The 22,233-nt window shown below is 37.7% G+C and overlaps 1 protein-coding gene across 12 annotated transcripts in view; it reads right to left on the reverse strand.

Moving 5' to 3' along the window:
* ATP2C1 (ATPase secretory pathway Ca2+ transporting 1) overlaps positions 1 to 22,233 on the reverse strand; it is a 139,463-nt gene that overhangs the window by 53,294 nt on the left and 63,936 nt on the right. For 9 of the 12 annotated variants that reach the window (XM_060685880.2, XM_060685886.2, XM_087894205.1 and 6 more), the window contains 12 exons: positions 21,832 to 21,867; positions 19,934 to 19,995; positions 18,332 to 18,440; positions 17,349 to 17,504; positions 16,716 to 16,784; positions 10,453 to 10,528; positions 10,280 to 10,346; positions 9,690 to 9,814; positions 6,921 to 7,018; positions 6,166 to 6,261; positions 6,000 to 6,089; positions 3,743 to 3,847 (listed from right to left, as the gene is read on the reverse strand). In XM_060685880.2, coding sequence (XP_060541863.1) covers positions 3,743 to 3,847; positions 6,000 to 6,089; positions 6,166 to 6,261; positions 6,921 to 7,018; positions 9,690 to 9,814; positions 10,280 to 10,346; positions 10,453 to 10,528; positions 16,716 to 16,784; positions 17,349 to 17,504; positions 18,332 to 18,440; positions 19,934 to 19,995; positions 21,832 to 21,867 — 1,089 coding nt within the window. The remainder of the gene's footprint in view (positions 1 to 3,742; positions 3,848 to 5,999; positions 6,090 to 6,165; positions 6,262 to 6,920; positions 7,019 to 9,689; positions 9,815 to 10,279; positions 10,347 to 10,452; positions 10,529 to 16,715; positions 16,785 to 17,348; positions 17,505 to 18,331; positions 18,441 to 19,933; positions 19,996 to 21,831; positions 21,868 to 22,233) is intronic. The other 3 variants (XM_087894210.1, XM_087894212.1, XM_087894211.1) reach the window with 1 other exon arrangement.

Below are 22,233 nucleotides of genomic sequence, written 5' to 3' on the forward strand. Positions count from 1 at the left end.
TAGGGCCATGAATTAACTGGGTCAGGTCCATGGCTGTCATGGAAGCCATGAACTCCCGAGCCACCTCTGACGTTTCACCGATGGACGGCAGGTTGAAATCCCCCATGACCAAAAGCCTGGGGGTCTCAACCGCCACCCCGGTTATGACGTTGAGGAACTCAGCCAGGGCCGCTGCCACGCAGCAGGGAGTACCTTCTTAAGATGTACAAAGTTCCAAGCAGCACAGTTTTTTGCAGTTCTGCTGGTGTTATTGCAGGAAGCTGCAATTTATTGATATATTTTGTAAAATTCTTGGACATGGTACCAAGTCTCCCAATGACAATGGGTATCACTGTTACATGTTTCATCCATAATCTTGTAGTTTCGATGGCCAGTGATTTTGTGATTTTTTTCCAGTTCTTTTTCTTTGATTCTGGCATCTCCTGCTACGGCGATATCAATAAACTGTACGCTTTGGCCCTCACCAACCATGATATCTGGCGTGTTGTGTTCCAAATGACGATCTGTCTGTATTTGAAAGTCCCAAAAAATCTTCACCTTCTCATTTTCAACAACTTTTTCCACTTTATGTTCCCATGACTTTTTGATAATCTTCATCATCATCATCATCATGAAAAAATCATGAAATATCATGACCTGGCCATCAAAACTACATGGCTATGGATGAAACATGTAACATTGATATCCATTGTCATCAAGGCACTTGGTACCATGTCCAAGAATTTTATAAGATTCATCAACAAATTGCAGCTTCCTGCAATAATACCAGTGGAACTGTAAAAAACTGTGCTACTTGGAACATCGTACATCTTAAGAAGGTACTTGGTTAATACCTACGACGCTGGCAGCAACCCGTATCAACCATTATACCAGTCAATGGTATTTGTGATTCATTTTTGAATGTTCTTCAAAAATGCCACGATCTTGTTAATGTCCTAGTGCCACCGGGTTTCTTCCGGAGGGAGACATTCCTGGAGTTGCCTGAGCCAAATCAAGGCCGCCCTGTTAAAGAAAGACGTGGCCATGGCTGTTTTTATCGCCCAGGCCGCCGCCTGGTGTGCCTTGCAGAAAGCCAATTCAGCTTTGCGCTCCTCAGACTTAAGTCCGTCCAATGAGTTCGTCAAGATGGGAGACGGTGAGGATAAGCCGGCCACTGGGGCATCCACAGATGGTAATGCAAGAAGCTCCTCCAGTTCAGGGGCCGCGCAAAACAACTTTTTGTCCTGGTTTCTGGGCGCCATCAGTGAACCAGGTTGAGACCACAGGGAGCGAATAACCTCCGTAAAAAGCTGGGGACAAGGAATAAAATCCTTGTCTTGCTTGGATACACGGAACAGTGAATTATGAGGCCCTGTTTGAGAGTGGGACTCTGAAGTGGAGGTGTCACTTTTCTCGAAATTCGTTGTCAACCGGGCCTTATGCAGGAGAGATTTAAACAACGACGGTCTAAACAAACCCGTAAAGGCCGGAGTGTCCGGAAGCAGGCCCTCATCTTTGGACAACTCCACATCCTCAGGAAATTCTTCCTCACGTTCGGATTCAGCGGCGGTCACTAATTCTCCATGATGAGGAGAGTGCACCCTCACAGACGGAATCGCTTGTGTAGACAGTGGCTGTGGGGGCGGCAATGTCACTTGCTGCATGCTCGCCACCAGCAGTGAGGACAAGGCCGAGGAAAGCAAGGCCTGAACATCCAACTGGCCACCAGTTGAGTAGCCCTCAGAGGAGCGGAGCCCCGCAGCCGTGGGGGTGAATGTGGCCTTTGGTTGACGACGCTGTGTGGTAGGGGGCGGCACCACCCCAACTGATGAGACATCTGGCAATGACAGAGACACTCCCCTGGATAGGCCCAACGGGTTCCTAACCACCTCCAAGCGGCACTGCAATACGGAAGGTGACTGGGCAGCCACGGCCAACTCCCCTGTGATGAAGTGCCCTGGTTATGAGCAGGATGCTTGGGTGAAGGATCTCTCATTTCTAGTGTGGCCTGCACTGCCATCTTAGCTTTATTGTATTGTTTTTCAAGCGCCTTATGGCGTCTGAGGGCATCTTTGTCAGGGACCGTGGAATGTCCGACCTGCTGGGACTTGCGGCTGGATGACGCAGCCCGCTTGCCCGCTAACTGTTTGACCACTTTCTTAGACCTGTGCGGGCTGGCCTCAGTCTACAAGTCGGATGACAATGATGAATCCGCCATCCTAGGGATCCTTTAGGGTGATCCCGGACTAGGCAGGGGAATGAGGGAGAAGGAGTGGGAATGACCCACACCTCCCTCGGTGAAAAGCCCCTTGAAACTGCATCCAAACTGGAGCCGAGGGCGTAGAACAAACTGGTCCCGATAGCCTCCTGTACCTGGCTGTTAATGATCAAGGCCGCCCCGCCGCCGATATAGCTTTGCTGGTTGTCGCCTCTCAGCTGATGCAAACGGCGGGATTGATGAAATTGCACCTTCCGCGAAATTCAAAATGGCGGCTGAAATGAAAATTCAAAACAAAATGGCGACTGTGACTGTTTCTGAACGAAAAGGGAGGACGCCTCACAATGATACCATCTAATGAGCGAAGCTATACCCCTCGGAGCGTACACGAGCCTGTGCAGAGGCTCCGGAGCCGCCACTAGCTGGAGAGCGCTTGAAAAGTGTGGGATAACAAGCCGGCTCACCAGCTGTTCTCCTGCGACACCAGCAGCTATAAGACCCACGCAGTTCCGCCCCGAAGGGACAGAAGCCCGATTGCTGCAATCCGATCAGATAAGGAAGGCGTGTGGCGGCCTGGAGCCCCAGGACCACGAAGCACGCCTCAGCAGTGGCCAGGAAGCTTTAGCTCTCCACCCGAACACAAATTAATCAAAAATAAAGAAAATTACCTATCTGCAACTATTTAAAAAACGCACAAGTGCTAGCATGAAGGAATGCCTCAGTCCTGTCAGCGACTGAGTGAAAAAAGACTGAAGGACCATGGGAAATGGAAGCGTGGTCACAGCACGATGGAAAGAATTAAAGAAATTTTCACTCAGTGGCTGTCAGGACAAGAGGAAAACAACCCATCTATGGATTGTGGGAGCAGCGCACTGGAAAACATGTAACAGTGATACCCACTATCATCGGGACATTTGGTACCATGTCCAAGAATTTTACAAAATACATCAAGAAATTGCAGCTTCCTGCAATAACACCAGTGGAACTGCAAAAAACTGTGCTACTTGGAACATCATATATTTTAAGAAGATACTTGGTTGATACCTAGAACGCTGGTAGCAACTTGTATCAACCATTAGTCCCAGTCAATCATATTTGTGACACATTTTTAAATGTTCTGTTGACTGAGTTTCATGTTTAATGAATAAAAGAGATAATAATAATAATAATACCATATTGGATCAAGTGATACATTGTTATAAGGCTGAAAATGGTGCTGCAATATTAGAGATGGTAGTCTGTTACACATCGTCCTCAGCTGCATTTACTTGTTCTTTTTCTCTCTCAAACAATTATAACGTTACCTTCAGTCTAAAATGAAGTATAACAATTTAAATTGTATGATTGCCTTTAAATTGTAAACTGCCTAGAGTTGCCTCAGTAAGATGTGTGGGCCAGAAGTTTAATAATAAATAAAATAAAATAAATAAAATATAGTTATTTTTCTTTTAAATACAATGGGGCAGAATTTAATCACTGCATTATTAAAAACAATAGGTTGTAGGAAAATATTAGATTCCATTAAAAGTTTAGTAATGGCAATACCTGTTGGGTTCTATGTACACACTTAACAGCCATCCATTTTTGCTCAGAACTGAAAGGATATTCTGCTTTTCTTATGTAATCCTGCTGGATTCCATCTAAACCCATCTATGAAAACAAAAGACATCCTTCAGGCAATACATATCCTACTCATTTTATATATATTATCTACATCATTTCACTACTTCATTTCTTTCTTTCAATTGTATTCACAATATTCTTTACCTTTACTTTTAATTTCCCTTTAATACTTTTTATTAAAGTTATAACTATAGTTATGTACACTTTCAATTTCTCTATTTTACTAAAATTATTTCACTTGATTAGTAAAATTATTTTGCTAAAATTTGTTAACAAATGTTAAAACTATAATGAAAGGGTTATTTTTCCAAAATCTTTAGATGGTCTATCAGAATTTTATAGAATCCAATGTTTTTTTGAAGCATACTTTACCACAGACAAGAACCACTGTTTAATTATTGATGCAGATAAGCGATTCTGTTATATTTTGAAAAATCAAAAGTTGAAATTATTGTACATTAATTGTAAAAATGAAAAACAGAATATATCTGAAGTTTTGCCTAACAGAAACAGGTCCAATCTTAAAACCTTTGCATAAAAAGAGTTGTGGTGGTATTTTTAATTAAAGCTACAGTTTTATAAACACCTTTAATTGCTAAGATGCTTTTTTAAGGCAATAAAAAGCCACTGAAAATTTTGTTACAGAACAAAAATGTATCTTCACATTGTTGGCTTCTTCAGTGTCAGTAGTTGAACATATTCTGTACCCTTAACACTTAATTACATATACTTCAAATTTCCACCTAGTTCTTGTATTCTGTTGATAGTATTATCTCCTATGTTAACAATGCCTATAATCTAATAACAAGATAATTTTCCTTTTTAAAAAAATGCTAATGCCTAAGCTATAAAATAGTTAACATTGAAGTTTTTATTAATTCTAGAACCATTTCAGTTTCTGGCAACTTCAAATCATCAACTATTGTCAGGGTATGTAGATTTAATAGCTGTAAGCTGATGGAAGGTTGTAAGCGGAGGCAACTGAAAGCTGATGCAATGGGAATGAGGCAGCAGGGTTACTGCCACTTTAATAAGCTGGGTAAGAAGCTGTTTATATAAGGGAAGCCATTAGAGGGTCTCCCTTCTCATGTTCTTTCTCGTCGTGTATCTCATTACTCTCCTTGTGTCAGTAGTTGTATGATAAGGTATTTACCATGTATGTCTGTATATATTTAGCTGTAGGTAAAACCACTGTTAATTATCTAAAGGCTCTGTGTGCTGTGTTTCGCTCCTGGGTTTATCTCATAATACTGCCTAAACTCTGAAAACTATTTTTTGTAACTCAAACAGTAATTTAACTCATTAATTTACAATTTAGAAAAATTGAAATTAAAAGCTTCAAAATTCAACAGACAAATTATAAGAATCAACAAATTGGTTAGAATTTGAAATCTTAGCATTTTAATTCCAAAAAGTACACAATATTTCTGGTTCACTATCGAAGAAAAATCAGAATAAAACACTTTTTAAGGCTCTTGCTATATCTATTCACCATTAGAAACTGCTAATTCAGTTTTTTAATTAGATTTTATTCATTGGATTGTATTATATATGTGTGTGTTTATGAGCACATATATTACTTGTTCTTTCATTGCTTTAGTTTTCATAGTAAGCTTCAACTAATAATAACACTTATACAACAAGTAGTCCTCGACTTACAACAGTTTGCTTACTGACCATTCCAAGTTACAACAGCATTGGAAAAAGTGGATTATGACCATTTTTCACAAGATCATTGCAGTATCCCTGTGGTCACATGATCAAAATTTGGATGCCTGGCAATTAATTCCTATTTATGACGGTTGCAGTGTCCCGGGGTCATGTGATCCCCTCGGCAAACTTCTGACAACCAAATAGGGAAGAAGCCAGATTCATTTTAGTCAACTGTGTGACTAACTTAACAACTGCAGTGACTGACATAACAACTGTGGCAAGAAAGGTCGTAAAATGCAGCAAAATTCACTTAACAAATGTTTCACTTAGCAACAGAAATTTTGAGCTCAATTGTGAATGTAAGTCAAAGACTACCTGTATTACAATATTTTTGTTAGTCTAACATTATATGTCCCAAACAACAACAATAATAATACAGTCAGAGTTTATCCTGTATGGTGTTTTTTTTAATATGTGTTTTATATTTTTAAATTAGTATCATTCATTGATTCAGTGCACTTCCTACCTTCATAGCAAGAGCAATTAAGGCTCCTTCAGTTGGTTTTCCCATTAAAGTGTTGTTTCTAATTATAGCATCATTGCACACACACCCAGCCTGCAAAGAAAACAAATGTTACTATAATAAACTGTTACTATTTCAGAAGATAGTTATTTTTCTATGCGAGGCTTACCTCAATAATTCTGCCAATAGATGGTTTGCTAAATCCATGAACAATATCACCTTCAACAATGACTTCCCCAAATCTATTATAGCCCACTCCAGTAACCTGTGACAAAATAATCAGCACAATTATCAAACTTTATGATCTTAAAAATAATTTAGGAAAAGTAATGATTTGTGAAACATAAATCCTTGATTCTCCTTTATTTATTTAGTGCATGGCATATCATAAACGGACTAGAAATATATATTAACATTTCAAATAGATTGGTAAAACAGAATAAAATATATGTTCAAATAACTATGTCTAGGCCATCTAACCAGTGAAGTGCAGCATTTACTTCTAGCTTTCAGCAAAAAATGCCAGTGGAAGAAAATTGTTTAATGACTGCAGCATTTACTTAACAACCAAAGCAAATCAGGTTGAAAAATTGTGTCCAGCCATATGATGCCTCAATTTACAGCTGCTACAATCATAATTCCAGGTTCAATGACAAACAAGGAGTACATGTATAAATATATATATTTGAAACAACTGTCCAGTAGTCCAGGGTTTTGCAACCTTGGCAACTGATAAATGGACCAACTCCCAGAATTCCCAAGCAATATGTTGTAAATCCACATATTTTGTAGTTGCCAAGACTGAAAAATCCCAAATAGCCACAGAGGCTAATTTTCTCTAATAACAGCCAGTCTCCAGGAAAAAGATTTCAGAACCATTACACTTTAATAAACAAAGAATCTCTGTCACTGATGCTCACATACCTCAGCATGTAGTCCATCTGCTGTGAATATATGAGTAACAGTCATTTCATTTTTTGTCAGTGTACCAGTTTTATCTGAACAAATTACATTGCAACATCCTGAAAAACATAAACAATATTATCAGTTCATTATTTGTCAGATTTGATAAGATAATGGAATATAAGAGCAAAATCACTATTAAGAATCTAAAGTAATAGAGAAGAATCCTTGCTTAGGTCAGGGATAGGAAAAGTCCCATAATCTGTGGCCTAGCCATGTCATAAACCTATTCTAAGGTCTCAGGCCAGTTCATTTTTAAAGAGAGGCCTTACCCTTTCACTAAAGTTTTAGCATAATTCATGCTGGAGCTACTCTTTTCACATTCCAACGGCAACAACTGCAAAGGCAGCTGGTTCCACCATTCTGCACCTTTGCCCAAAGGAAGAATTGGGATTGCCAAACTAATAAGCACTTGCAGGTGCTCTGGATGAAGGATCTGCACGTGCTGCTCTGCAACAACCACCATTTGCCTTTTCAGTTTAACAAGATGAAGACCATCATTATCCAAATCTGAAGAAAGATACATTTCAAAATACTTCTAGTTCTTTTAGTGACTCCTCTCCATGACCTGGATGATTACTTTTGGAGCAGAACTTTGGATTGTTGCCTGACCTAATAACATATTCTAAGCAGTTAAAAGGTTCTTAGCTCCAAATTTATTCTTGATTTTTCAATTTACTTAAGGCAAATCAATGTGGGGTGTTCTAGTTTTCTTCAGATAAACATACCAAATTCTCTCTTTTGCACTAGATCAAACATTTTATCTATTTAATAAACTTCAGATGTCAAAAAAAATATTCCCTTAATAAAATACAGTCATTCAATCTAATGCTTTGATTTTAGAACTGCTGTCCCAATTAAAAGAATATAAATGTAGGGGGCTATATATATATATATATCTCCTTAGAAAAGGTTCCACAACTCTAATCATGCAAATATAGTAGAGTTTCCACTGCTATTCTAAAGTTAGACAGGTTTTCTATCTGGCTAGGTAGTGAATACAGTTAAAAGTTATTTTTAATACGGTCCAAAAGCTTGGCTATGGCCAATAACCATACTGTTGAATTCTGCGCCAGTTCAATGAGTTATGCTTGCTCTTCCAAAAACAAGGCCTCATCAATATATAACAATTCAAGCTTAAGTCTGCCATTTCAACTGCCTGCAGATTGTTTCCTGCAATTTTTAAACACAATAAAAATATTTACCAGCATACCGTATTTTCCGGCATATAAGATGACTGGGCGTATAAGACGACCCCCGAATTTTCCTGTTAAAATATAGGGTTTGGGCTATATTCGCCGTATAAGACTACCTCTCTTCCAATGCACACCAAATAAAAATTAAAAAACATCAACTGGCTCATCCACAATGTAAAAGCAGCTGTGCTAGACCCAAAATGGCCCCTGCAACAAGCAGGAACCTCACACAGCCATAAAAAGCCCCCCAAAAAACCTTTCACACTTTACACACACACACAACACAACACAACACAACTGGCTCACCCACAATATAAAAGCAGCTGTGCTAGACCCAAAATGGCCTCTGAAACAAGCAGGAACCTCACACAGCCACAAAAAGCCCCAAAAAACAACTTTCACACTTTACACACACACACAACACAACACAACACAACTGGCTCACCCACAATGTAAAAGCAGCTGTGCTAGACCCAAAATGGCCCCTGAAACAAGCAGGAACCTCACACAGCCACAAAAAGCCCCAAAACCCAACTTTCACACTTTACACACACAAAATTCCACATACAGCTTTGTGAGATTTTGTGTGTTTGTGTAGTTAGAGTGAAACACTACAAAAACATACTAAATCTCAGAAATCTGCACAAATATTATTTTATTTTTATTTTTATATAAAAGCTAAATTTAAAACTTCCTAAACTTTAAATGGCTAGGTCTAAAAAAGAACAACTAAAAAAAAACCCCAATTAACTATTTTTTTTAAAGATCCCAAAGGGGAAAAAAACTTACCCAATAGAACAGGGGTCTCCAACCTTGGCAACTTTAAGACTTGTAGACTTCAACTCCCAGAATTCCTCAGCCAGCTTTGTTTTGCTGGCTAAGGAATTCTGGGAGTTGAAGTCCACAACTCCCTGCCTGCTTGATTGCAGGCAGGGAGTTGCTTGCTGATGGAATGGATTCAGGCAAGCGAAGCAAGGCAAGCGAAGCAAGGCAAGCAGCTAAGGTAAGCAAGCTGGAGGGGGAAAACTTTTTTCCTTCTCCATGGCTCTGGCGATCCCAGCTGAGTTGCCTGATTAGCAAATCGTCAGAGCTTGGATCGTCAGAGCCATGTAAAAGGAGAAAAGTTTTTTCCTTCTCCATGGCTCTGGCGATCCCAACTGAGTTGCCTGATTAGCAGATCGTCAGGGCTTGGATCGTCAGAGCCATTTAAGGCTCATCAGAGCCTTTCGGGCTGGTCTGCCTGGTTACAGGAGAACGATACCCGGCGTATAAGACGACCCCCAACTTTTGAGAAGATTTTCATGTGTTAAAAAGTCATCTTATACGCCGGAAAATACGGTATATAGAAATCATAGCTATTCCAGAATACAAGGGTTTATTTTTATAATACTTTATTACTATAGTGGTCACTTCGGATATTTTGGAGCACTGCTTTTTATACAATAAGATGCCATTTATACTCAAAGTATTTTGATACATGTTTAATTTATCCCTAGATATTTTTAGCAGTTTTGCATACTATAGTTAATCTTACCTAAAGTTTCAACAATTGGTAATTTTTTCACAATGGCCTGTTTCTTAACCATTCTCATGACACCAAGAGCCAATGTTACTGTTACAACAATTGGAAGACCTTCCGGGATGGCAGCAACAGCTAAACTGTAATATTGAGAGGATGTGTTAATTAAGTTATATGTCAATATTAAATACAGAAAAAATGATTTATACAGTTAAGTTAAAACAGAATATTGACAAATTTCACAAATAACTGCATTCAAAGAGGACTGGGGAGCTGACAAGTGTTTTGCTTTCTTTCTTTGAAATTTGAGGTTTCTAAAGCAGAAGCCTATTGTTAATCCAGAATTAATTCAAGTAGCACTGCCTAACTCTGAAATGTTTCTTGAGATTACCACAACTTCCAAAACTCTTTTCTCTGTATTACAGCAAGCTTAGAATTTAACAATCTATATGCAAAACTGGGATTTTTTTTCACTTATTTGCACAGAGACAGAATTTATTCAATACATGGCAATCCTGAATGTAAGTTCTATATTTCATGATGTTCTTTAGGGAATGAAATCTGTTTTTTTATACAATGTAGTGAATATAGAATAAGAATCTTACCTGACACCAATGGTAAACATATCAAGGATATGTTTTCCTTGCAACCAACCAACTAACATAATTATTCCTATAAAAATAAACAGAACTTATAAACATCGATCGTCCTGATATTAATACCCTTTCCCACAATGCCTCCCAAACATTTACAATCAATAACTTAATTGATTCCTTACCAATTATACCGAAAGAATACAAGGAAAGCTGCTTCCCTAGTAGATCCATGCTTCTCTGCAAAGGTGTCTTTGGTGCCTTTATTTAAAAAAATTGTCAGACTGATATTATTAAACTCATTGATTTGCTGAATTTGCAGAGTTGTTTCACATTCACTGAAATCATGCTAAAATTAAAGGATTAAACTGTTTTAAAGAATTCCTGAGAAAAGCCTTACACCTGAGAGATATGAAAGAAAAAAAATTAAATTATAAATTTAAATTCTAAATCTTAAAGAATCTAAATTCAGGCTAGTATCCACTTCAAATTTTGTACAATGTTTGAACTCATTTCTGTACACCTGTATGCAATAATATAAACAATTTTAAGAGTATTGATATTAGTCTGGAATGCAAGTTTGAAATTATTCAGGAAAAAATATTTCTGCATATGTAGCACAGGTAGACTGCAAATTATGGTCTCAATTCGGACTGGCAATGCAATCATTAGGTGAATCACCATGCGACCACAGAGTTTGGCAGTTCCAGTAGACCCAGTTGTGGTCCTTAGGCCAAGAGAGTGCTGTTATTAGGTGAGGATCTCACGCTTCTTCTGCCCTGTTGTGCTTGTCTTCACTTCAATTCCCCTCACCCTCCTATCTTCTATCATCTTTGCCTTTTTGTATGTCCTGCACGCCTGTTTCTCCCTGTCACTGCTGCATCCCACTGCCCACAGTTGCTATTTTCTTCCTCTTGCTGGTAGAGGGGGATCCAGGTGCTTGGCAAGACAATTCTGGGGTGCCCACAGTGAGAATGGGAAAAGCCAGTGGTGGTTTCCTGGGCTAAAGTCGGAGATTCTTTGGGATGGATTTGGAAAAAAGAGAAGGACTTAGGGGTGAAATTCAAAAAATTTTCCTACCGGTTCTGTGGGCGTGGCTTGGTGGGCGTGGCTTGGTGGTCATGTGACTGGGTGGGTGTGGGTGGGTGGTCATGTGACTGGGTGGGCATCTTCAACTCAATGTCACTCACGTCAATGGATGCCTCGCCTCGTCTAGCCCCTCCCCTCCCAGCCATTCCTTGTCAAACCAGCCTCAATGTATCTATAGTTTTGTAAAAATGTCGACTTTATTATCTACATACTATAGATGTGTGATAGGCAACAGGCTTTTAAGGGGCTGCCACAAAGAAGGGGGGGGCAATGTATTTTCCAAAGAAGCAGAAGGCAAAACAAGAAGCAATGGATGGAAACTGAACAAAGAGAGAAGCAACCTAAAACTAAGGAGAAGCTTCCTGACAGTGGAACTGCTTGTCTCCAGAAGTTCTTAGTGCTCGATCACTGGTAGTTTTTCAGAAAAGACTGGACAGCCATTTCTCTGAAACGATATAGGGTCCCCTCAAAAGTCCCTTCTAACTGCTATTCTGTTATTTTGACACCTTTCCCAGGCCCCCCACTCAGATCCAAAAGGTGGCTGTGATAGTTGATCAGAGCTCCTGTTTTTTATGTGCAACAGCTTTAGTGTTTAGGATCAGAGCTAAGTTAGTTGCTTTTCTATTAATACATAATCCTTCAAAGGGCTCTCCTGAAGGGACCCTGCATGGTCTAATTCAGAGGTCCCCAACCTTTCTGGCACTAGGGACTGGTTTCATGGAAGACAATTTTACCATGGACCAGTGTGTGTGTGTGTGTGTGAGAGAGAGAGAGAGAAGGGGGGGAGGGGGAGGGAGGGAGGGAGGGAGGAGACAAGTATACAGTTTGGGAAAGAGGCATAGACAGAAGTGGTAAATTAAATAATAGGTGGATAACGCATGTGGGATTGTTACTTAAGGCCTGCCACCAGATGATTTTGCTCCAATCCAGAGGAAAATTAGAATAAACACACAGGGAAGACTTCACTAGAAAGGGCTTTCTTTTGCTCCAGGAGAAAATCAGAATAAAGAATTGGAAAAGCCTTCACAGGAAGAGGCTTTTTTGTTCTGCTCTGGAAGAAAATTAGAAGACACAGAAAAATCTTCACTGGAAGAGGCTGTCCTTCCAGATTAGCCCTGTAACTTTCTGTTTCTAAGAAGGTGGAAAGTAAGGTGGGGGAGAAGAGACAATTCTAACTCACCCTTCCAGCAAAACAAACTTCTGGGGTAAGGCAGGGAGTTTCTACCAGCTATATTGTCTGAATTTCTCCTGAGCTGGTTTGCAGCTTTGCAACATTTTAGGAGAACCTGGTAACAAGGCAGGGGTGAAACGCTCCCGGTTCAGACCGGATCGCGCAATCCGGTAGCGATGGTGGCGGGTGGTTCGGAAAACCGGTAGCAAAAATCCCTGCATGCCCCCCCCTCCACCATGCCCAGCTGAGCCGCACAATCATCAGAGGCTTTTTTTTTTTTACTTTTAAAAGCATTTTTTCTACAAACTCTTCCGACGAAAAAATGCTTTTAAAAGTAAAAAAAAAAGCCTCTGATGATCGCACGGCTGAGCTGGGATCGTAAGAGGCTTTTCAAAGCAATTTTTTCTGCAACCTCTTGGCCGAAGAGGTGGTAAAAGAAATGCTTTGAAAAGACTTCCAGTTGGCGCTGGGCGATGCAGGCGGGGAAATGGCGGGGCTCTTATGAGTCCCGCGAAAACCCCGTCTGGTGAACCGCAGCCGGCAGGTCTGTGGACCTACCCTGTCCTGTAGGGACAGGGGTAGAGAGAGGGACCCCTTGGACGGCCGAGAGGGATGGGCAGGTCCCTCGGGGCCGGAGGAAGCCCTCTGAGCAGCAGCGGGGGAGCGGCAGTCATGGCGACTGCCTCGAAGCCTGCGCCAACAGAGAAAGCACTGTGCAGGAGAAAGAAGAGAATGGGAGAGCAAGGTGTTCGGAAGCCGGGTAAGCAAGACTAAACTCAGGCGGGAACAGCGCTTAAATTGTGGATTACAAATGTGCCCCAGTCTTAATTAGCGGCTACTGAGTATCGGGGCAAGAAGATTTACAAAATGGTTTTTAAAAGGGAAAGACCCATTAACTTAATAAAGGTTTGCAGACTTTATTGCTAATTGGGAATGACTGCTCTTTTGGGAAGCTATAAACTTTGAAAAACTGTTTCTTTTTACCAAATGGGAATGGATTATTCTTGGAAGAGAGAAAAGAAAAGAATTGATAAATGGGACCTTTTTAAACAAAGGGAAAAGACAAGCGGATAGGCTTGGAATACACAAAATTGAGACTGTGAGGAAGTGAAAGTATAACTGTGGCTTTTTAGCAATTTGGAAGAGAATCTATGTGTCTCGCTAACTTAACTGGACTACTTTGGCAACAAATAAGAAGCTCTGATTTTGGAGAGACTCAATTTGTCCGTTGGAAACTTTATGGATGGAAAGAAAGAAGAAGTAAAACGGATAATTATAATTCGATTTATAGGCACAGCAACAAAAGGAAAAAAGGTGTGGCACTAAAAGAAGAATTGATCATACATGGAAGGATATAAAGGAATTAAACTTTATAAAATTCTTAACAGTGGTAATATTGAGAATGAAAAAGAACAATTTTGGACAGATGGGAAAAAAGATTAAATGGAATACAGCAGGTTATGAGACAAGAAAAATAACATAGTTTGATTAAATTAGAAATGTAATGAATATCTGAAGCCTGAATACTGATACGAAGAATTATATATATATATATATATTTCTTTTTTTGTTGTAGTTTTGTTTGTTCCCCTTTGTTATCTTTCAGTTTTTTTGTTTTTTCTTCTTTCTTTTTTTCTTTTTGATATTTTCTTTGTTCTTTTCTATTTTTGTCTTCTCTCCTCTCTTCTTCTTTGCTTCCTTGTTTTTGCTTTTCTTTCTTTTTCTCTTTCACCTTCTATTTTCAATTATTTTAAATTGGATTATATAGACAGATATACTTAGTTATGAAATGAGACTATAAATGATTGAGTGAGTATAAGACCTTTCTAAATGTTCTAAATGCTAAAATGAATTTTTGAGATTTAAAATAAATATGAAGTAGATTATTTTAAAGGGAATTTACAACCTAGGAGAAACTGGATGAGAAGATATTTGTTAAAAACTATGCTGAGTTAAAATTGTGGCAATGAAAAGGCAATTTATGTTATATGTGAACTAATTAAAATGGAAACTAGCCAAAATAAAATATGCTGGAAGTCAGCCCAATAATAATGGGAGGTATGGAGGAGACGATGCTGGTAATCAGCCAAAACATAATACATTGGACTTTAGCCAACAACGGGGGGAGGTATGGAGGTGACTATGCTGGGAATCAGCCAAAATAAAGTAAGCTGGAAATCAGCCAAATAATAATGGGAGGTTTGGAGGAGACGATGCTCGAAATCAGCCAAAATATAATACGTTGGACACTAGCCAACAATGGGAGGAGATATGGAGGTGACTATGGTGGAAATCAGCCAAAACAAAGCATGCTGGAAATCAGCCAAACAAAAGTTGGAGGTATGGAGGAGGATATGCTGTTAATCAGCCAAACAATAAAATGCTGGAAATCAGCCAATTAGGAGGAGATAGGGAGGAGGATAGGGATTTTGAGATAAATTTGAGAATAGGAAATATGCAAAACTAAAGGCAAATTGACAAAGCTTTAAGGGTTAAAGATCTGATGAAGGGGTCAAGAGATCAAGACATATGGACTGAATTTTGATTTATTATTTGAAATAAAAAATAGAACTGTATCTAAGTTGAAACTATGATGTGTGGTTAGAAATTGTAAGGTAAATAATTAGACTAAGAGATTAGAATATTTTTTTCTTTTTTTAATGTTTTAATATTGATGTTAAAAGGTGTAATGAAGAGAGCTTGGAAAAGAATCAGCGATAATTGAACTTATAAATGAACATAACAATGAATTAAATGTGTACCTGGAAATTAAATTGGTGGTGATATAATAGAATGGTTCTGATCAATATATTAGAGTTTATGACTAAAAAATTTTCTATGTTTTGACTTTGAATTTTAAAAGATATAATGGGAAATTGTGAATGGAGATTTTTAAAAATGTAAGCGATTGTACCTATTCATGACCGGATCGAGACTTCGCTCTCGAAAGAGATGTATTTTATGTGTTATGTTGGAAAAAATAAAAAATATTCTGGGGAAATCAAAAAGCATTTTTTAAAAAGCCTCTCTGCCGATCACAGCTGAGTTGCCTGATTGGCAGAGAGGCATTTTTTAAAAAGCCTCTCTGACAATCCCAGTTGAATTGCCTGATCAGCAAAGAGGCATTTTTTAAAAAGCCTCTCTGATGATCCCAGCTGAGTTGCCTGATCGGCAGAGAGGCTTTTCAAAGCATTAGAAAAAATGCTTTGAAAAGTTAAAAAAAAAAAAAAAAGTTGCCCACGCCCACCCAGTCACATTACCCCCACCACCAAGCCACGCCCACAGAACCGGTAGTAACAAATTTTACATTTCACCCCTGTAACAAGGTGATAATTGCTCTTGGCTGAATGCCCAGACATCTCATTTAAGCTAATTAAGAGTTGCCCGAGGGAAAGTAAAAAAAAAAAAATTGGCAAAAATTGTCCATTTATTATTCTATTGTGTTTGCTTACTTTTCTGTTTCTTAGCTGAGGGCAAATGAGACTAAGACCAACCATCAGCTGTTTCTTAGCTCAACTGAAGCGCGGCAATCCACTCTGCTGCTCAAATCAGCTGAATTAATAAACAACAGAATATAGGAGAGGTGAGAGGAGGGGGAGAGCAGGTGGGCAGGGCCAATCAAAATTTTCCCTACTGGTTCTCCAAACCAGTCAAAATTTTCCCTACCTGGATGCCAGAACCGGTCCGAACCGGCTAAATAGCACTTCTGGAAGGACTGTAGGCTTCCAGGAGTGCAATGTACCCTCTGCAGCTCACACAGCATCCACCTTTGCCAGGGAACCACTCCCTGCCCTCAATGCATGCATCCCAGGGCTGCACCCTCACACAGCACCCAGATCCTGGACCACCAGTAGGAGAAGAAAGATGGCAAAGATTAGCCAACAATAGTGGGAGATAGGGTAGCAGGGGCAGCAGAGGTAAGTGGTGGAGTGCAGGGCTACCCAAAAGAGCAAAGATAGGGGACATGGAGGAGGAGGTGAAGCGCCCCTGCAGTCATAAGTGTGGGTGGGCCCAAATTTTGATAATGTGACTGCAAGGGCACTGCAATCAAGCATGAGTTGTAAATCCTTTTATTCAATAATATTCTAACTTCTAACAGTCACTGAATGAATGGTTATAAATTGATAATTAGTCAAGGTTTATATTAGTTAGGGTTTACATTAATATTATTTGTGAAATATTACTTACTTCTTCTGCTTGCATCATTTTGAAAACCTCACCAAATTCAGAGTTTTCACCAGTTCCAATAACTATCCCCTACAAAACAGAAGCAAAAAGATTAAATTGTTTAAAATTGCTCTATTCAGGAAATCAATTTGGTTTGCCAAAATTTAATTTTTTGAAAAAAAAATACAAACAAGTACTCAAGGATTCTGAACAGTTAAAGCAGAACTAATCTGTGTTGACTAAACTTCCAAACACATTCTTAGAAATATAAAATGTACACTACAAAATGCAATCGATATTGGTCTAGTCTAATACTCTTTGCAAGAATCCCAGCAACAAAGAGGCAGTAAGTGACTCCACAGAATCTGACATACAGAGATCCATTTAAGTTATTAGTTGCATTGATTTAAACATTATTCATTAAATAAATATATATTTCAATTGCTATGACTCCATCTTAATTAAAATAAATATATTTAACACAAAGTTGTGAACAATTCATTTTTCAATATTTTTAATAAATTACAAACAGGCAACTGAAAGTATTCATAATATATTTTCCAGCACACAAAGTAAAGAAAATATTTAAAAATACATATTCTATCTCTGATCTATTTTTTTAGAATTAGTTTAATAACCTTTGAAGAAAATTACCTTGGCTTTTCCACATCGAACAAGTGTTCCCATAAAAGCAATATTGCTTCTTGATGTGAGATCTCCATTCATAGCAGCTGGTTGGGGAGAAGTGCATTTAGAACACGGAGTTGTCTCACCAGTCAAACTCGATTCATCAATAGAGAGATCAATTGCCTTTGAGAGCAAACAGATAAAATTAAAAAGTTATATTATGCATTCTACTTGTTTTAAATGGTAGGGGCTATATTCAACAGTTTGAAACAACTGTTCTATTAGGGGATGGAGCATTTTAAGCAAAATGGAGATATTACTTAAGGAAAGTCCTTTCATTTGAAGTGCCCAATGTTGTACTTATATTATACATTCTAGGGTAACTTAGTTTAGGTTTCATCTCCTTGACTTTATATTATTAAGTATATTAGATTTGTTATACTATTAACAAATCATACTATAGAAATAACAGAAAAATAACATGTATAATCAGAATTCAGGTAACGCATTACTTTGAGAAACAAATTCTAACTTTGAAAGTTTTTCACTTTCACTTTTTCACTTATAAATACATAATAATGAGTTAGCTCTTTAAGATGACTGAATAAAATTAAAACTACCTAGTTGGATGTCTTGGACTGATAGTGAAAATCTCTACAAACATTCTGTCTTGAAATATAAATGGTATCTTTTGAAAATAATCAACAATTAATTCATCTAAACATCCTGAATTAAAACCTTAGATAAGTATCATCATTGTTCCCCAATTATTTACAAGTATAATCACATCTGATATTTCCAGGGTCAGTTAAAACCATTAGATGAAAATGTAATAGAATTAGATTATCAATAGTCACAAAAAGAGCATAAGATAGCTCTTACAATAGGAGGATTTACACTTTTACTTGATACAAAATTATAGCATTCAGCTGTTAAAATTGGCTTATGAGTGCACATTGTTAGAAATTTAAAAGATGTCAGTTCTATTATTTACTAAGTCATTGGCTTACCTCAAATAAACGCAAATCTGCAGGAACTCTGTCACCCACTGATAGGCAGACAGTGTCTCCAGGAACTAAGTCTCTTGCAAGTGTATGTTCTACCCTTCCTTCTCGAACACTGGCGAGACATAAATAGATAAAAACTTAACAGAATATATTATTCCTTCACATTTATTTTAAGAATTAAAAAGACCTTTAAATTTAACAGCTAAATACTGTAAAATCACAATGTACATTATTCCCATCCTGATGGTATTCTAAAAATCCCTAATGACCTGTAGAGGTAGATGGGAATGACCTTGAAAAACAGGAGGAAGAGTCACAGACTAGGCAATTGTCATGCAAAAGGTATCTCAATCTACAGAAACAGAGGGGATGTGGGTAGCATTTTAGATTAGACCCCCTACTAGTTTTCCAGGGAATAGAATGAAAGGAGGGGAAGAATACTTTTGATTGGCAAGATTTTGAATATGTAACTTTACAGTAAGGATAGAGTATCTATGTGCTTCTTCACTGGACTACCTCAAATGGCTAATAAGACTTGACTATTTTCCAAAGCTTTGGGTTAAAGTGATTGGAATATATCAGATACATTTGCATGTATAGGTGTTATTGACCAGATTTATCATTTTATTCTCCCTCCTCTTTTTAAAAAAACATTTCTACTTATATTGCATTTTCTACCTTGTTTAGTTTTATGTAAAGTATCCAGAGTCAGTCTGCGGTTATGCAATGCCTACATCTAATAAATTAAAACAAAATTCAAGTCATAATCTTTGACTAGCCTTTGTGTATATTTCTGGATAAAATTTGCTTGATTTGCTATACTAAACATCTTCCCTTTCAGATGTTATTTGTTCCATTTCAAGTAGAAATTGAGATTGAAGTTCATCAATATGAACAGAAATCAAAATGCCAACTATTTTTTCTCCTTTATTAAAATTCCTTTGCAATTTGTATCATGAATATAGAATATTAAAAAGATAATATGTTTTTTGCACAATGATTTTTTCACATCTATCATTTGCCAGATTTTTTAATGAACTCTATTGTACAGAACTAAAACTATGGTCAGGTGCCATTTTATGGAATCTCTATAAAAATATAATTTTAGAGAGGGTTGGATTAAAAGCAAGTTTGTGTGGACTCCTACAAATTGATGGAACTTAAACTATGCATGTCTGAATCCAGCTGAGTGTAATTTAATAGCCATAAAATCTAGCAATTGTTTATACATAAATGATACAAACCTTAAAAATATTATATATTTGAAAGATTGTATATTTTTATTTATAGAATTATTTCTCTGCTCATACGCATTTTTTCAACAGATTCCCCCTTCATCTGGTGGCTCAAAAGTGTCTGCATTCACTTTTCTTTCAATGAGGCAAGAACATAAAAATTTAAAAAACCACCGTTCATAATTTATTTTCAAAGAATATTTCATACTATTCTTCACTGTAATCTTCAAATGGGATTACAAAATATTTACTGTTAAACAAAAGCCAGTTCAAATAAATCACAAGTTCAGCCATTTTGCATAATATGAAATTAGATGTGCATCTTCAGACATGTCACATATATCTAAAACCAAAATAAGTTACTCCTTACCAGTGACATCCTGGAGGTACAAGTTTACTCAATTCTTCAAGAGATTTTTCAGAACGATATTCCTGCAAATACAAAGCATGAAATTAGAGACAGACTTTGGTATATGCACAAGATTTGTGAATGCCTGTACTTCTGTAGTTGATCTGATATTTTCCACATGTGCAAAATTATTAACTTATTTTTTCCTAAGGGCCAGGATTACATTTTCAGCAACAAAATTTAATTGTTATAGTGGATCTTCCCAGGTCAGCATAATCATAGGACAGCATGTGACTTTCTCATGGCAGCTGTCTGCCTTCTTTGGAGCAATCAATGTGACTGGTTATGGAGTGAACTGCCCAGCTCATCCCATGTGACTTACACTGATTTCTCCACTCCAGAAAGCTCTTCCACAATTTGGGTAAAGAGATCAGTAGACTACATCACTAAATGCTATTACAGCTTCCAAAAGATCAGTCATGATTCATTTTAATTACTTGACAAGAACTATGGGCAGTGTTAGCGTTCCATGACATAATCAAGAAATGACATCCAGAAGTTTCGTATAGCACTAGTATCCTGTGTAGCTTCTTATACAGTGGATATTACTACAACTTGTATTACATGCCTTTTAGCAAAAGTGGTATCTGTTGATTACCAAGTGTTGATAAACATCATACTACATTTGCATCAACTATGGAAATAAAAAGATGCTGCTTAAAAACCTTCTATAGGTGAACCTGGAGGAGTTTCGCATGGAAAAAAGAGAATTACCCTAAGCTCAGGATTAGTCTCCAAATTCCCAAATATTCTCGTTGTCAAATTTTATTATCCAATTTGGGGCTAGAATGGAACCTGAGAACTATTTTTCAGTTTTAATTAGAATGTACTTTTTCAGTGCTGTTATAACTTTGAACGATCATTAAATGAACTGCTATAAGTGAAGGACTACCCTGTTTCCCCCAAAATAAGACATCCCCTGATAATAAGCCCAATCGGGCTTTTGAGTGCATGGCAATAAGGCCAAGCACTTATTTCAGGATTCAAAAAAGTATAAGACAGGATCTTATTTTTGGGGAAACACGATACCTGTATATGTATGTATAATATGTCTCTGTCTGTGTGTGTGTGTGTGTGTGTGTACATGTACATGTATATCAGTGGTGGGTTTCAAAATGTTTTACTACCGGTTCTGTGGGTATGGCTTGGTGGGTGTGGCATGGCTTGGTGGGCGTGGCTTGGTGGGCATGGCAGGGGAAGGATACTGTAAAATCTGCATTCCCAGCCCACTCCAGGGAAAGGTTACTGCAAAATCCTCATTTCCTCCTGATTAGCTGGGATTTGGGAGGCAGAGAATAGATGGGTATGGGGCCAGTCAGAATTTTTACTACCGCTTCTCCGAACTACTCAAAATTTCCGCTACCGGTTCTCCAGAACTGGTCAGAACCTGCTGAAATCCACCTCTGGTGTGTGTGTGTGTGTGTGTGTGTGTGTGTGTGTGTGTCTGTCTGTCTGTCTGTCTGTCTGTCTGTCTGTCTGTCTGTCTGTATAAGAGATTCAGATTTACATCAATAACCTAGATAAAAAAAAGTATATCAATATTTTTCCAATTGTGAGACCTATCCCAACATATTTATCAATAGGTTGCAAAAGGAAATTCTTCTTTGTGACTTTTCTTTATTTCAGCAAGCAAAACGTTATTACAGTATCAGTAAATGTAGTCCCTCCTTTCCTGTATACGCTACTGAATATATATTTCAATAGATATGTCTATTTTGAATCAGAGATATAAACACATTAAAGGGAAAGAAAATAGGAAAAGAATCAACCTACAAATACTCTTAAATGTTTTAATTTCCATAACAACTGTAAATACATAACAAATAGTGACTAGAAAGAAGCAAATGAGGAATTCTTACCTGAACAAAGGCAACTGTAACAACAATAAGTATTGCCTGTATGAAAGATGATAAATGCTACTTATAATATATATTTTAGCATCTAAGTAAATATGCAAGTTAAATACTATCCAGAAGATATTAGGAACCAAATTTAAAAAGCAGACAACTTCAGTTACAATTTCAGTTAGTATTCCATTATTACTGAAACAAGTGAAAAATTAATTATATTGTCATTATGTAAAAGAACAGAAAATGTAATGAATTAATTCTGGAATCTTTTAAACTACATCATTATTCACATACTATTTTTTTTAAGTCTCTTAGACTTATCACCATTTCAAATATATTTGAGTTTTCGACAATTTGTCTAATAGTATTTTTACACAAAAGGCAGAGTTGGGGACATATCATTAATGGATG

The sequence above is a fragment of the Pantherophis guttatus genome, chromosome 4, assembly GCF_059756535.1.
Source record: "Pantherophis guttatus breed Tessera chromosome 4, ASM5975653v1, whole genome shotgun sequence".
Classification (NCBI taxonomy): domain Eukaryota; kingdom Metazoa; phylum Chordata; class Lepidosauria; order Squamata; family Colubridae; genus Pantherophis; species Pantherophis guttatus.